Source organism: Furipterus horrens, unplaced genomic scaffold, assembly GCF_987537825.1.
Source record: "Furipterus horrens unplaced genomic scaffold, mFurHor1.1.pri manual_scaffold_8, whole genome shotgun sequence".
Taxonomy (NCBI): Eukaryota; Metazoa; Chordata; class Mammalia; order Chiroptera; family Furipteridae; genus Furipterus; species Furipterus horrens.
In genome coordinates, this window is record NW_028327178.1 from 37,903,821 (window position 1) to 37,921,840 (window position 18,020).

General features: G+C 37.8%; 1 protein-coding gene across 1 annotated transcript in view; it reads right to left on the reverse strand.

Annotated features, from left to right (window-relative positions):
• TTC39C (tetratricopeptide repeat domain 39C) overlaps positions 1 to 18,020 on the reverse strand; it is a 103,538-nt gene that overhangs the window by 39,420 nt on the left and 46,098 nt on the right. The window contains exons 2-4 of the mRNA XM_090285713.1: positions 14,563 to 14,611; positions 12,663 to 12,791; positions 9,929 to 10,043 (exon numbers count right to left, since the gene is read on the reverse strand). Of these exons, the coding sequence (XP_090141839.1) occupies positions 9,929 to 10,043; positions 12,663 to 12,791; positions 14,563 to 14,611 (293 nt within the window). The remainder of the gene's footprint in view (positions 1 to 9,928; positions 10,044 to 12,662; positions 12,792 to 14,562; positions 14,612 to 18,020) is intronic.

Below are 18,020 nucleotides of genomic sequence, written 5' to 3' on the forward strand. Positions count from 1 at the left end.
ATGACTTTATAATTATAAAAGTAATACATGTTTGAAACAATTTATTTTCATTCAGTTTAAATAAAAATATTTGAGCAAATATTACATTTCCGGCATCACATAAGAAATAAGACATGGATCCTGTTTTCCAGAGACTCAGTGACTTCTTCCGTCTTAAACAGAAGTATTGTGGGAGAAGAAGTGTTTGAGAAAACCCTGGAACTTCTTTGTGTGCTAATAATATGCCCACAAATGTGAAAGATGACTCAGTTATGATCCAAAAGGCCAAAACAGAACAGAAAAACAGAATAAGAAATAGCAAACTAAGATATATATTCTTGAGAACACAAAACCAATTGGGATCTAAATGAAGAGAAATAAACACTGGCTATGGGTAAAAAAGTAAAGAAAAAGAAAACTTGCAAAACCTTAAAACATTAATCAGCTATTGTTCTTGGGCCCTGAGGGACACAAAAGAACTGTAAGACAATAAATCTCAGCCCTCCAAATGTCACAATCAAATTTAAAAATAAAACAAATGAGAAAAATAATTTGGTAACTTAAGACCATATAGAGGGTTGGGCAAAAGTAGGTTTATAGTACTACAAGAATAAACTATTTCACATACTCACAACTATAGATCTACTTTTGCTCACCCCTGTATGTCTATCTTTTCTTATGCTCCATTGGGTCATACATAGAAATTAAAACAAAGAATGTCCAGATTATGGGTGCATTGCTTTTTCTTTTAATTTTTTTTTTTGTCATTAGACTTTCCTATGTAATAAATTCATACATAAATTAGAAAGTCCAAAATAAGTATCACAGGATTTTAGCAGAAAACTTTATTCCCTCCTAACTCCATGCCTAACTGGAAATTTAGAGGGAAAAATTTGACTCCATTTTATCCTGTATTTTCCAGGCTATTGCAGGGTGAAGCTTCTATTTAGGGAAAGGCAGTGCTGCGGGGGCAAGAAACAGGAGTGTGCTCATCAAGGCACAGAGGGACAAGCAGAATAAGGGCACTGGGACGAAAGGGTAGAGGGATGATGTGCTCAGGTGACGGGGGCCCCTGAGGTCCAGCTGAGAAACAGAGACTAGAACAGGGGAAGCAAAGAATTGCTAAGATTTGGGGTTGAAGGAACTAGAGGTAGGAGAATGAATTGTAGTAATCCAGATCTCAAGTGAAGTTCCAGAAAAGGATGGTAGCAATGGAAACAAAACATAAAAATCTTTCCATGCTAACTACACAGAACTCAGTGAATAAAACAAATTCAACGTGGTAAACATCTATTTTTATAGAATAAAAATGAAATTAATTCAACATGTCTTTAATTCCTTGCCTAAGATAGAAGTCAGGTGCCAGTGTTCAAAAGCACACGTTAAAGTCGACAGTAACTGAGAGTGAAAGCAGAAACAAGAGAACAGGCCATGAGTTTAAAAAGATTTACTTGGCCAGCTATGGCAGACAGGTTGAGACCCTGAGGTGTCAGCAGCAAACAAAAGAAAGGCAGAGGTTTTTAAAGGGGTAAGGGGGGAGGGAATTGAAAGGACACTCTGTAGATGGCTTTGGAGAGTGGACTCCGAGAACAGAGAGGCTTACTAAAGCAGAGAAGTTACTACAAAACATCTTTGAAGGACACAGGCCTTGCCAGCAGGCTAAGATATCTTTGAAGGACAGAAGCCTTGACAGCAGGCTAAGATATCTTAGAATGACACAGGCAGTTACTAACATCAGCAGTTACTGAGTGGGTAGCAGATCTAATGGGGCTTGCTAAAACTATACCAGAATTCTCGGAACCCAGGTGCTAGGCCTAAGAGTAACAAGTTTCAAAGTACCTAATTTGAGCCAGATAAACAGAGCCCAAAGTTTTGACTAAGTCAAAGATTATAAGCTGAAAAATATGTGCAAAACAAAGTTAATACACATAAAGAGATTTTGTTTTCACTACTTTCTTAGTTCAACTTGTTAACTTTCCCAGGACTCGCCCTACTCCCAGTCCCAAGTACTGTGATTAAACCATCTGAGCACAGACAGACCCCAGTGGAGGAGCCCAAGGCCAAGTGAGCATCAATCAGGCAGAGTGGTGGCTTGCTCCAGGCAGACACCAGGCAGACAGCCCCTCAGCTCCTGCAGGAGGGAGTCTCAGCTCAATGGAGCAGCTGTGTGGCCAGTGAGCACACATCTTCCCCCAAAACAGAGGAACTGTATGCAAGAGCCCTATACTCCACATGGCCTTCCATATGGCTCTTCTGAAAGGTCAAGTATAAATCATCAGTCATGATTACTGTGCCTGTAGAGGAAGTCACAGAGAATGGAAAACGAAGGCTACTTACCCTCCCCTACAGGGACCAGCCTCAATCAGCTGGTAGGTGTAAGGGAGAGAGGAAACCCTGTCTCCATAATGAGTAGGGCTAGGTGGGAAAGCCCTTCCTGGGAAAGGGCTATAGTTGTCTGGAAAATGAAAATATCAAGTTATACCAATTTAATCTTGGAAAAAAAACTGTAGATGTTTCTGTGGGGACTGTGTCTGCTAGGTAAGAGGTTCTACTATACTACTACATTGTCTGTTAACTTGTCCTGGATAAGGCTGGTTAACCCTATAAAAGAAGTAAGTCCAGGCTTGCCTTTCTTGTGACTCACTGAACAGACTTTGGAAGGGAGAACCGATGATTTAGTTTTTATTGACTCATCATTATTATGTTTACCCCAATCAACAGACTTCCTACAGACTCACTTCTCCAATTCCATTATTCTTGGGGCTTCTTGGGGCTCCATATCATGCATCTCCTTCCTGAATGGCATCACCTTTCCTAGAATTCACATATTACACACCCATCGCGTGCTAGGAAAAGCTACCGTATCAGGTGCCAGGGACACAGAGAAAAAAATGGACTTTTCATTCTTCAGAATCTGCTTAGGGACAGGATCAGGGGTCCCTGATATTCCCAGGCAGAGATTAGGAACTACTCATTCCCTGTGCAACCTCTATGACTAACTTCTATGTCTACTGGTTAAAGTATCACCCTGAATTATAATTTATTTACTCCTCTTCCTCCCCTGCTAAGTCATCAGTTTCCACAGGGCAAGAATGACATTTTATTCATCTCTAGACCATTAACATCCATTACCTCACAGTGCGTGGCATGTAGTAAGTACTCAATAAATGTGGGGGGAAGGACAGCAAGTAGACACAAGTCCCTGACTTCAAGGAGTTTGTAGTCTAATACTGTATCCAGACAGTAAAGAAAAATTTGTATTGCTGTGTGATTAATTTTCTGGCTGACTATGTATAGGGTACACATAGAGCGACAAAGCCAGGTGATGAAGTCAACAAGAAAGGAGTCCAGGAAGGAAGTTCGCCTGGGCCGCACCTGGATAGGCAAGGGAGAAACAAAAAGGGGTAGAGGTGTCGCAGGCTGAGAAGGCAGTGTGCAAAAAGGCATGAGGCAGCAAAGGGCATTCAGGGAACTGCGAGCTCTGCTTAGCTAGGTGCGGTGGTGGGAAAGCAGGAAGGCTGGGAAGGGGGCCAGGTTCTCACATGCCACCTGAGGAAAGAATTTGGACTTTTCCTTTGTAGGTGAGGCAGAACAGATAGTAATTTAAAGTACAGGTATAACAAGTTCTAGAAAAATGGTTCCAAACAAAAGAAAACAATAAACAAATGAGACAACATCCAACTAAAATGTTTTGTACAGCAAAAGAAACCATCGACAAAATTAAGACAATTCAATGCATGGGAGAACATATTCACCAATGATATATCTGATAAGAGGTTAATATCCAAAATTTATAGAGAACTTATACAACTCAACACCAATAACTCCCAAACAATACAATTAAAAAATGGGCAAAGGACCTGAATAGACACTTCTCCAAAGAGGACATACAGATAGCTAATAGATAAGAAAAGATGCTCAATGTCACTAATCATCAGAAAAATGTAAACTACAATGAGATACCACCTCACACCTGTCAGAATGGCTGTCATCAATAAATTAGCCAACAAGTGCTGGCGAGGATGTGGAGAAAAGGGAACCCTCATGCACTGTTGGTGGGAATGCAGACTGGTGCAGCCACTGTGGAAAACAGTATGAAGTTACCTCAAAAATTAAAAATGGAATTGTCTTATGACCCAGAGTTCACACTTCTGGGAATACATCTGAAGAAACCTAAAACACTAATTAGAAAAAATATATGCACCCCTATGCTCACTGCAGCATTATTTACAATAGCCAAGATTTGGAAGCAGCTCAAGTGTTCATCAGTAGATGAGTGGATAAAAAAGCTGTGGTACATTTACACAATGTAATGCTATTTTGCTGTAAAAAAGAAGAAGAAAATTTTACCCACTGTGACAGCATGGATGAACCTGGAGAACATTACGCTAAGTGAAATAAGCTAGTCAGAGAAAGACAAGTACCATATGATTTCACTCAAACTGAACTAACAGGCAAAATATAGACAGACTCAGAGAGAACAAACTGACCACTAAGTCTGGGGCCAGGTTGCAGGTTAGAGGGTAGGTGGATCAAGCAAAAAGGAACAAAGACTAATGGACATGGGCAACAGTGTGGTGATTGTGGAGGTAGAAGAGGATATGGGAAGAATAAATGGTAATGGAACAAAATACAATAACAAATGAACTATAAAAAAAAGAAAAGAAAGTTGGTTCCAATGGTCACATAGAGAATGTGGCCTAGAGAAGTGTGTGAGTCAACAGCAGGCTGTTGCAGTATTCCCTCACTTATCATGGGTATTACATTCTAGACCCTCCCACGATAGGTGAAAGTCTGCAAAGTAGGAACCTTATATTTTTTTTAGTATTTATATATATTTTAAGGCTTTATAAATCCTTCCCACACACTTACAAACGGTTCCCAGTTCCTTATTAATCTCTCCCACTCCCTTATTAACCTTTTCCACACTTTTATAAACACTACTTATGTTCTTAAACATATTCTACACTCTTAAACCTACGTAACTTTAACAACGTACATATACAGTACTGCAAAATCCCGAGATATAGCAAAAAATCCGCAATAAATAATTAAATATAATATTTTAAAAAATCCCGTGATACAATGAGGCCGCGGTAAGTGAACTGCAATATAGAGAGGGACTACTGTATATTATTTCAGGGGCTAGCTCCTCGAGATGTAGGGAGAGAATGGGCATGGGCGGTGAGGGAGGCCTAAGACACCCAGGTTTCTGGGCCACATGGAAGATGGTGGGTGGCTCAAGGAACCAAACTAAGGAGATGAGACAATGGAGAGAACACTAGGGATTCGGGTATGAAAAGAGAAACCTGTGGCTCAGGTGCTGATTCTGTCATTACTAACACACTGTGTAAATTGTTCAACTTCAACAAAATCATTCAGCCTCAACTGCCTCACCTGTAAAATAAAAAAAACAATCTCATTTGAGGAAAACTTGTTGAACACATATTATGCCAAAAAGAGCGAGACATGGAGCCTATCTTAAAGTCCAAGAGGGAATAACAGAAACATCAAACAAGGTGGCAGGTGCCATAAAATAGGTTTTAAAAATAAATTTATTATAAAAGTAATTAATATATGTTCACTGAAAAAAATAAAGCCCTTGGATAACAAATTTAGAAGATACCTATAGGCAGTATGGGAAAATGAAGTGAGATAGAACGATTGATTATAAAGAAGTTCAAATGAGGTAAAGGACAAGAACTCTTTTAAAAGTATGAAGCATTAAAAAACTCACACAGACTCACATCTACCTGGAACTCAGGTGAGCGTGTGCACCCCCCCCCCCCACTCACTTCTGTGCCAACCACTCAAGGGGTGGGGGGAGCACCTAGAACAAAAGACCCAAGGAGGAGTTTCCCCCCTAAGAAAATAATCCATCAAAAATTTTTTCTGGCAGAAACGTGATCAAAGACATTCAGTGACTTCTGGCCAAGATGGAGGAGTAGACAGACATGCTGCATCTCCCTCTACAACTAAGAAGGAATACAACTACCTCAAAACTAGAAACAACCAGGAGTTACAGAAAATCAAAATGCATGGAAGTCCAGCAAACAAAGATAAAAAGAAGAAATACTCATCCAGACAGGTAGGAGGGGCAGACCGGGGAGGAGAGGACGCAATGTGGTGGTGGCAGTAACGGCAGGCTCGCAGAAACCGCAGTTAAACTTTTTAAAAAGTCAGGAGGGATGCCTGGGGAGCATTCCCAGCTCCCCACTGAACCTCACAGCCCACAGTCCCAGCACCGGGGAAAATCAAGCCTCATTGCTTCTGACTGTACAGACCATTTGGGGTTGGAGTGGTGGCAGAAACTGCCGGTCTCTCAGCAGAGTCCACTTGTTTAAAGGGCCCCCACGGACCTAGAACATCCGCAGACACACCCACTCTGGAACGACAGCCAGGGCAGCAGCTAAAGGGGCGCCAGTCCGGTTCAGAAGTGGAAGAGGTGCCTGGAAAAGGGGTGAGTGCTGGGTAGGCAGAATTGTTCCCTCTCGGATCCCTCCCCTACATACAGCACAATGTGGTGAAACAGGTCGCCCTGTACTGATGAATCCCTAAGGCTCCACCCCTCACAACATAACAGGAGCAACAGCTCTACCTGGGACTCGGAGGCAAACAAACACAGGAGCCTGTCAGAATGAGGAGACAGAGAAGTATGGCCCACAAGGGGAAACAGATTGAGGTTCCAGTGGGAAAACTAAGCAACAAAGAGGTAGCTAACCTAACAGATGAGGAGATAGACAACCTAACAGATGCAGAACTCAAAACACTGGTGATAAAGATGTTCACAGGCTTGACAGATATGCTTCATTATGGCAAACACATAAGAGAAGAAGTGAAGGCTATGCTAAGTGAAACAAAGGAAAATCCACACAAAACCAATGGTGAAGGGAAGGAAACCGGAGTTCAAATCAATGATTTGGGACATAAGGAAGAAAAAAACAGTCAACCAGTGTAGAATGAGGAAGCAAAAATTGAAAAAAATAAGGAAAACTTCCCAAATTTTGCGAAGGAGATGGACATACAGGTTCGGGAAGCACGGAGGGTCCCAGGCGAGCTGGACCCAGAGGAGACCACACCAGGACGCATCATGACTGAGATGCCAAAGGTAAAGGATAGAGAGTCCTGGGGGCAGCAAGACAGAGGCAGAGAGTTGCCTACAGGGGAGTGCCTATAGGACTATCAGCTGATTTCTCAGAGGACACTTTGCAGGCAGGAAGGGACTGGCAAGCAGTGTTCAATGTGATGAAAGGCAACCTGCAATCCGGATTACTCTATCCAGCAAAACTATCATTTGGAATGGAAGGGCAGATGAAGTACTTCTCAGACAAGGTAAAGCTAAAGGAGTTCATCATCATCAAGCCATTATTATATGAAATGTCAAAGGGACTTACCTATGAAAAAGAAGATCAAAACTATGAACAACTAAAATGAAAACTCACAACTATCAACAATTGAATCTAAAAAATAAAAACAAAATCCAACTAAGCAAACCAGAATAAGAACAGAATCATAGGTATGGGGATCATTTGGAGGTTTATCAGCTGGAAGGGGGGAGGGAGAGAATTGGGGAAATGGTGCAGGGATTAAGAAGCATAATCGTTGATACAAAATAGACAGGGGAAAGTTAAGAATAATATAGGAAAAGGTGAAACCAAAGAACGTATATGCATGACACAGGGACATGAACTAAGGGGGGTGGGGTTGCTGGAAGGAAGGGGGTTACTGGGTGGAGGGGAGCAAAGGGGGACAAGAAAGGGGAACTACTGTAACAACATGATCAATAAAATATATTTAAAAAAAATGTTTTCTAAGAAATGAATACCAAAAAGAAGTAAATAAGTATTCTGCAGTTTAATAATCCAATGTGTTTCTAAAAGACAAGTAAAGCCCACTTTTGATTATATTTGTTTGTTTGAAACAAACAGTGGGCTATTCATAAAGCAAATGACCCCTACATACATTTATTATTCATGTATTTCAGAATGTCATTTCAATATTATTACTATATTTAATAAATTATATGGCTTCAGGAAGAACCAAGAGCACTGTTTAAAATCTACAATAAACAAGATTAAATAATTAATATCAACCTATTGGGGAAATGATTAAAGGCCATTTCACAAGGTAATTTGTGAAAAAAATAAAGTATATGGATAAAACATAAAAAAAGTTTCAGCTTCACTAATAACCAAAAAATAAAGAACACACCTGAATGTCCAAGAGGAATTGTTTAAATTATAGAATGTTCATGATAAATTAATATGCTCTTATTTAAAAATTATACTTTTAACTAAGTTACAGGGGGAGTATGTAATATAGAATGTAGGAGAAAAAAGTGAGATACAAAATACTACAGAGTCAATTTTGAAAAAGAAATATACAAAAATGTAAAATAGATTATTAGCAATAAAGAGTGATTTTTTCTCCAAATGGTGAGACTAGTGATGACTTGCTTTGTTTCTTACTTTCATTTTCCACAACATTTAATTATTTTATAATCATAATAATTTAAAAATACTACTAACTAGTGATTCTAAATTCAATGAGGGCAGGGACTGCAGCCTGGTTTGCTCATGTAACACAGTGCCTAACACACTGTATATGTGCTCAATAATTATCTGTTGAATGGACCAATGAATAAACAAATGAAAGACAGATATACTTACTTTTTAATTTTTTATATATTTTCAGACTTAATACAAAGAATTTCCAGATACCATTTATTCTTCTTCCCCAAACATTTTACATTTGATTTATCCTTCTCTCTCAACAGATACTTTCTTAATGGCTAAAATTAGCTCCTTAAAAATATCCTTGAGTATTGAGAAAAAGTTGTACCAGATCATAGGAAACACTAAAGCTCCTGTCTTGACCCCCAAGAGGTTCACGTAGTTCTGCTGTTCTTCCACATACACATCAGTATGGAGCTCCAAATGGGGATTTTACATTATTGCATTACAGAAAATTGAGGAACCATGAGCCCTCGAACATATGTCAGTCAGTTATTGGGAGAATCCAGGGATGAGGATATTAAAGAGAAAAAATAATTGAAACAAAGCAAAAGACCAAAGTACAATAATAAAACATATTTAAAGAGAAGGAGAAATTCTAGGAAGTCTAACCTCAAGTATGAGATAGAAGAGAATTGAAGAAATGAGAACTACTTTCTGATAGTCTAATATGAAAAGTATGTATTATAACTTAGCAGCAACATATACTTCTTCATTTAAGGTTTGGAAGAAAATGCTTTTCTGATTGCAAATTTTAATTGATTTTCTTTTTTCCCCCAAGTAAATTCTATCTACCAGTGGCTGATTTCTGCTGTCAGTATCAGAGAGACACACTACCACATAAGCAAAAGAATTAGCATCAATGTTGGGCGCAGTCTTACAGCAAGCTTTCAGAAACTCAATTCGAGTCTATACCACTCAAGATATTAATGCTACAAAATTGGAGAAAACATTTCTCTTGAACTAATTAAGAAATTAAGCTAATTAAGAAATTAGTTTATATCCCTCTCTAAAGGTTAAAATGTAGGTCATTCAAGTATATTAGAAAGTCTTTATTATATGCTCAGGCTTTCAATAACAATTTCTTGGAAAATCTTAAATTTAAACCAGTCACATTTCACTGTAAACGTTATTATCAAAACTTGATTCCCACCAAGAAAATATCTGTCTGCCTGTCTGCCTATGGCACTGGTAATTTCTCTAAGTGTGACAACTTCTTGAAACAAGAGGATAAACAAAGACTTTGGTTCTAAAAGTAATCCACCAAGCACATCTTAAGCAACTACAGTTTCAATTTCCCAAGTAATCAGTATCATGCCCCAAAGAGGTACTACATACTTTCAAAACCTGAAATATGAGGTGTTTTAAAAAATAAGAGTGCTACCAACTGTATACACTGGATAGTGAAAGCCATTAAAAATAATGCTTCAGAATACCTGACAATTCTTGTTTTACAAACGAGAGCACAGCCAGGTAAACTTGACAGTCAGCTATGATTATCTGCCTCTGAAGCCGATCAACCATAGAGGGGGTGGTTTTTCGGACATCAACCTGTTTGGTGCAAAGAGAGTACAAAACGATAAATCACACACAAGAACAATACTCGTTCTAAACAACTATTAATTTATTGTGCAAAATAATTTCACCGAAACACTTCAATTACTAAAAGCCAAGACCAAATTTATACTATGAGCCTGGTGGTTCTATATTGCCATTAGGTCTAGCTTAATTTTCTTACCAATACAATGCTAAAGATTAGAACTCAAAGACCAATATTCTAAATGAAAAAAACTGAGTTCATAGGAAACAGGAAAGCCAACACAGAACTAAGGTTTTACCTTTTCAAAAACAATGTAAGTTCTTACTAATCCAAAATAAAAATCACAAAAGGTACAAAAAATTCCCCAAAGGAGATAACCTGAAAAGTCACTTTGTAGTCATGTACCTTCAGGTAGGACTGGCACTAGGGTTCATTTCTTGGGCACACCCAACTGAGCTGTGAGGGCCAGAAACTATTTACTTGTGTTATGGGGAGAATAACCTAGAATTAAATATGAGCTATGACTGAATCACAAATTGAACTTGAAATTTAAGTCATATTGTAAGGTGACTATCTTTATAAAATAATAGTTTATATCTTTTGCTAAAGGTTGTTAAATTGCAGGTCATTTAACTATAGCAGGAAATTTGTGCTCAGGAGTTCAAATAATAATTTTAGGCCTTCAAAAACAAATAAGCAAAAAGTAAAACAAAAACCTCAACTTTTTATAAGATATTGGTCTTTATTGTAAAGATGTTTCTAAATGAAAGAAAATCATTCTGAAATACAATACTGTATTCCTAATACAAAGTAAACTTGAACAAAATAAGCGAAATAGCTTTCATATGCTTTCACAATGATATAAGAAGTGATAGAATTTTTGCATATGACCATAGTATACATAGTATACATGACAGAAGGACCCTTTTTTTCTGGATTAGCATAATTCATCATTGTCACAGTTGTTCCTGATCTAGTCCCGGCACTCATTACTTTGTTTGCTTTGGCAAAAGTCAATCTATTAGTTCTTCTGTTTCTTTGCTTTTAACAGCATCTACTCTGCAGTGTTGTTGGAAGGTCTAATGAGGGACTGTATGTGAAAATGCTTTTTAAATTATAAGGATTTGTTACAAATGTTAATTATTAACATATGTGCTAGGCATGGTACTAGATACCATGTAAATAAGACAGACATGTAAGTAAGATACAGTTGACATGTAAATAAGCTTACAGTCTAGTGAAGGAATGCTGACCTTTTTACTCTGTAAGGTAGTTAGTACTCTGAAGGATAAAGTACAAGGAACTATGGCAACCTGAGGACGACACATCCAACAGGACTTGGGGGCTCAGACAAGAGTTCTTGGAGAAAATTACATCTAGGAAGAAGAATGAGTCCAAACCAGGTCTAAAGGGAGGAGAATGTTCTAGGCAGAGGAAAAGTAAATGCCAAGTCAGCCACATTAAGGAGCTTGGACTTTATTGTCATGGCAATGATGGGGGATAGGAACACCAAAAACGAAGCCAGCAACATGTTATTTGCATGTTAGTGACCGCATTATGGAGACTGAATTAGAGAACAGTAAGAGCAGAAGCAGAAATTCCAGTGGGCTGTCTTAGGGAAGTAAAGATAGAGGCTGGCCTTGAGAAATGGCAGGAAGATGGGGAGAAGCAGATGAATTTAGAAGGATTTAGGAAAGAGTCAGCAGGACTTGGTCACTAGTTAGATGTAGAGTTTAGAGAGCAGGGAATCAAGGAAAACTCTAGAGCATAAGGGGACAATAGGAAATAATCCTCTTGGTCCATCAGTGGCTTCCTCATGGTGGACATCGTAAGCAAGAGCAAAGATGAAGCAATCTGAACTAACATGAAGAAGAAAACATGGGTGTTTTTAAAAATATATCTATTTATTAATTTTAGAGAGAGGAAGGTTGGGGTGGGGAGATACATCGATGCGAGAGAAATATAAATCGGTCGCCTCCCATACACACCCTGAACCCACAATCTAGGTATGTGCCCTGACTGGGAATCGAGCCTGCAACCTTTTGGTGTGTGGGACGTTCCTCCAACCAACTGAGCAACACCAGCCAGGGCAGATGGGTGGTTTTTGTTGACTATAACCGACAGCCTGATTTGTCAGCTAAATATGTGACATATGTGAGAACCCTGGGCACTCCAGAAATATCAGGGGTAGGTGGATGCCTCTCCAAAGCCTAGGACTTCTGCACTGGAAGGTGAAAGATAAATCAGAAAAAGTGGATTATGATGTTATTGTGACTTTAATTGTAAGCAAAGGCTGATGAGGCCTAGCGAAAAGTAGGTAAACATCCCAATTCCCAGATTATGCCAAAGTGCAATGCATCTGAATTACATATATGAAAGTCTCATACAAAAGCCTTTGCCACATGGCTTGTTACGGAAGAAGACAATTTTAAGATACCATAGGAACATGCACTGAATGGCTCTAATGACTGAAAGGGGCTTCTCTTGTTTTAAAAAATACATTTTACATAACCAAAAGCCTGAAGAAAGATATAGTGCTTTCACTCATATTCTAAATACCAAGACCAAATAAATGAGCAATGTCCTAAATGAGTGGCACACAGTTCATAACCTAAAGACACAGTACTTACATTCTTCTTAATTTTATTCTTGATTGTTTCAATCACTCCAGCCTCCTCACTTTCACACAGCTTTTCGGTAGTTTTTAAGTCATCACATGCCAACTGCATTTTTTCTTCCTCAAATGTCATCATGGCATTCTTCCAAGAAAAAAATGAGAAAAGAATGAATGAATGAGTCAGTGTGTAAAAATTTATGCCAATATATTACAACAAAACTCCAAACTATAAAAAAAAGAACATGTAAATTATTTGTTGCAAGTAAAAGAATCAGAATGTTTCATCATAACCTATTCATTAAAAAAAACAACAACCCCATAATCGCAGTATCAAATAAGAATATACCTCTTATTACATCAGCATGAAAAAATACATGGTAATAAATGCCTTTGCACTTACTGTTCTACAATTTTTTTTAGTTATAAACACAGTAACTAAAACCCTGTATAATTTCTGATTTGTCCACTTAGGTCAGTTTTTATAAGAGTCTCATTGAAGAGTACATTCTAACCACGCATGGATCGCTGACTCCATCAAGCTTGGCACAAAAACACTTATGAAACATCAGCTAGTGGGTGTTATTTGAAAAATCAGTCTTTTCAGGGACAGCAATTCCAGTAAGTACACCTATAAGGAACTCATATTGTCCACAGTGAAAAATTCCACTGACCGCTTGTTTCCAAGAACCTGATCCTGGTAGATTGTTTTTCAGGCCGCATTTGACTGGGTAGGGACAATCTCTTCTCTTCTGAAAACCTGCTATTTTCACCCAGTAGAACTGAGGTTTCTGAGATGAATGAGCCACAGGGGCAGAGCCAGAACACCAGGTTCTTGGAAGGACCTAATGAACTCACTGTACTGATATGCAGATCTCCATGCCCTGTCATGCTCAGACAGCTCCAGCTTGCCATTCCAGGCCTCCTCAGTACGCCTCTAACCCACTTTTCCAATCTAGCCAAACCAGACTGCAGTTTCCTTTGCCCAAGTCTCCCCACCACATTCTTTTTCCCACCCAAATCTCGACATGGCTATAGCCTCCATCCCTACCCAGCTCCTCTACTCAGCCAATGTTTCGGTTATGTCTCCATCAGGTTAGAATCCCCAATCCACGCAGTACCATTTTTCTTAAGGTAGGGAGCTCTATTTTCTTGCAAAAGGTAGACTTTAAAAACTTTGTTGTGCTACATGGCATTAATAGAAAATAAATAGCTTGAATGAAAACCCACATCACCGGAAGCTGGCTTGGTTGGACACTGCCAGGCTGCGCACAATACACCCATTTGCTGATCTCTCCCTAAATCTGCAATTTAAATGCTTCTTCTATTTTACTTCTCCTGGTCTCTACTCATATATTCTGTTTTTGTTTTTTTTTTTGCTGCCGTGCAATTCTATGATGGTTTTTTTTTAATGTATGTTTGAAAATAGTTTATGTGATGTTTCTGAAAAATTAAAAGCATCCAATTTTTTACATTACCCAATTTACTTTAAAATCTAACTGCAACCTATTCCCTCAAATTCCTAAATATTAAACTACATATGAAAATGCAATAGTAAGTGACAAACTTTAGCTATGCTAATTTAACTTGTCTCCCAGTCCACATTTATTCAATAATTTTAAAGCAAACCTTTATTTTTCAAAGTCTGATTTTTTTTTAACTCTAATGCAATTATAATTTTTGGAAAGATCTTTCAACAACATTTTTATTAAAAATAGATATTGGTTGTGAAAAATAGAGTACAAGGTATAAGCATTTTATTTTTAAAATTAGAAATAAAACAGGCAAAAACTACTCCAGTTTTCAACTCTAAAAGATCTTTCACAGTGGTCTATCTATATAGGTAGTAGCCACTAAAAAACATACTTTATACATTCATTTCCTTCACGCCAGTACTTCTCCCCATATCAACTTACCAAAAAACTGACAAAGCTGGCTCCAAAACTCATTAATGGACTATGATTTCTGTTAAGGAAACAACAACAAAAATTATTTGTATTGTAAGTTTTTATTTTAAAGACATTTGATATATAGGGGTCATGATATATTCCTAATAATTAGAGAGAAGTGAAGGCCTTCAAGCAGATCAAATTACCCTAAGAAAAAAAGTTAAAGACCCAAGAGGTTTATAGGTCTGTCTGCCAAGACGGAATCTGCCTCTGCTTCTTAAGTCAGGCAAACAATGAAGTCAAATTATAGTAGAGGCTGCCTTAGTGAACCAATCCAACATCCACCAAGTGCATGGCCAAATAAAGATGGTTAATATTCATTTTAAAAATGCAAAAAGTATTTAAAACCTTAAACACAGAAAACCCGTATCATTTCTAGAGTAGATCAAAGGTTTTTACCACTCATCCAGACCAGGCAAATTCACTTACCTCATCCAAAGACCTTTAAGAATGCCCCCGTCCCTGGAGTCAGTCACCCCCCCCCCCACTGTAATACAGTCATTATCCAATTTTGTATGTAAGCCAAATAGGAAGCCAAATCAAGCTATTACCAATTCAATTAAGAGAATATAAACTTTCTGTTTCAAATTCACAACCCAATTTTTATAAAGGGTACTAAAAGGGAAAGCAAGTTTCCACTGCCTTCTTAAAGGAAAATAATTTTATCTATTTTTTATTATGTAAACTACATATGGTCATTATATTCTTTTAAAAAGGTAAAAACGGTATACTTAATCAATCCCCTATTAGAAATTCAGTTTGTGTCCAAAGTGAGTGTGAGCTGGGGGGTGGTGGTGAGTATGGAAGATGGGAGGGGGAGCATACTCATTTACATATATACATGTATATGTACACACACACACCGAGTGCTCAGATGAACATCTTTATACATATACCTTTGCAAGCAAGTCCAAATATATTCTTGGAATAAACTGGTACAGGTAGCATTGCTGAGTCAGATGTTATGCATATTTATTTTCCTCTTGGAGTGTGGTGTGGGAAAGTGGGGAGGAAAAGGGTAAGGGGAGGGGAGATCAGGAGCTCGATTTATTTTGGTGCCTACTCAAATTCTACTGTGAAAAATAGCCTGTTTACCCCCACTTGACAAGATATTTAAAGCTACAAGAAAAAAATTAGGAAGGTCAACTGGTGCAGAATCCCCCACCAGCACTCACAGCCATAAATCTCTCTCCAACAGCACATATAACATCACACAGGAGGTCTCTGCCATCCCCACACTCTGCACCAGAACAGCTGTTAGCCTTCCCATTCCACTGCTCTGCACAGACACAGCATTGAGGCTCCCACCCCACTATCTTATCATTTGTCCTGCATATCAGGGTCCTCTCTAGAAGGCTGTTTTCTGCCTCACCCCTCATCGTCATGCCTTACACATAGCAGGCATTCAAAACATGGATCAGTGAAGGAATGAAGGCTATGCTCTGCCTTTCAGGAACAATCAAGTGCTGATTAGTATGGTTTTCCCCTTCTTGTCCCTTTCCTTGCTCACATGTTATCACTTTGCCATTTAAGAAATGAAAGCAGCTTAAACTGCAGCCTAGTGTTGCTACATGTGCTTCTTGTTCTTGACTAAAATTAGATTTCTGAGAGCCATGGCTATTAATCGTTCATGGTATCCTATCCTAGTCCTTAGTATTTTGCGTAGCATATCATCTTTTTTATTTTTATATTGCCCAATGCTCATTTTATTTTTTAATTATAGTTTAGGTTCAATACTATTCTGTATTAGTTTCAGATGTATAGCATAGTGGTTAGACAATCATATACTTTACAGAGTGGTCCCCCCAATATTTTAAGTACCCACCTGGACCCATACATGGCTATTACAATAATATTTACTGTATTCTCTAATATGCCTATGATTATTCTGTAACTACCAACTTGTACTTTTTTCACACAGCCCCCCACATACCATCTTATCATTTAAGTGTTAAACCAGCCCAGTGGAATGGAAACATTTTTTTTCCTCCTTGAAGCCCCCAGGTACATTAGACACTCAATAATGACCTGATCAATAAGCTGGTGTCCACTCATATGCTGCACTACCTGGTCTTATAAGAGCTTTCTCTAACAAGACTCACTTGTTTCATTTACTTGGTTTTTTTTTTTTAACATACATACTTCAAGTGACCTTATGTTAATTTACCTTATCTTAATCAATTCTGGCCACATATTTTTGTTTTCTATAGAAAACTTATTCATTTTGGAGATTTGGATATATTCCCAAAGGGTACAAGGATCATTATTCAGAAAAGAAAGAGGCTCCTAACTCATTTCAGTGCATTCATATTAGGAACCAATAAACAATGACCGAAACAGGAGGGGGGAGAGTATTATGTAAAGGTTGAGCACAAAGGTAAACTTTAGAGCCAAATACAAACCTTTCAAAATATCAGATGATAGACAAAAAAAGGAAGTAGAGCAAGTGAAAAGAGCCACATAGTGAAAACCTCACTTATTTAAAAGAAGGAGATATATACATATTTCTTGATATTGAAAAATACAATGGTAGGATAATCCCTAATTGTTTTAAATGGATACCTACAAGGTGAGGGACTGACCAGGAAAACAGCAAGAATGGAAACAAAGCTTCTTTACATATACTTTGTTTTGTAGGTTTCACTTTGGAACCATGTAAATATTGCGTATCAGAATAATACCAAATTCAATTTTAATAAAGCAATCCCTAAAAATATAAAGTAAAAATGAATTAAACGTATCCAAGTACAGATCCAATTGATAAAATAACTACTACACAGGGGAACTATTCTAAGAGATTTCTGAAAGACAGTAATCTGACAGCACATCTCTATTACGAAATACTCTTTAACAGATCCCGAAAGATGGCCAATATTTTTTAAATTTGTTATTGGTAATTCTATTCTTACCAGCCAAGTTGAACTGCTTGAGTTTTGAAAGGTTGATTCTAAAATTTACGTAGAAAAATAAAGATACTTCAAACGGCCAAATCAAAATTGAAGAACAACAAAACTGAAGACCTACATTACCTGATATCAAAACTTAATTAAAATTAAGAATTTTTCATTCACTCATAAGATACTGCAAAAAGTAAATCACAGACTGGGAGAAGATATTTGCAATCAACATCCAACAAAGGGCTCATTTTCAAAATACTTATACAGAACTCTCATGACTCAGTTAAAAATAAAATGACAATCCAGTTTAAAAAAAAAAAAAAAGGCAAAAGTCTTGAATAGGCACGTCACAAAGAGGATACCTGAAAGTCAATAAACATATCAGAAAGTGTTGAAAAGCATGCATTATCAGGGAAATACAAATTAAAACCAAAATGAGATACCACTATAATCTCATCAGATGGGCCATATTACTTATAAGGATTGACAATGCCAAGTGTTAGTGAGGAGGATGTGGAGCAACCAGAA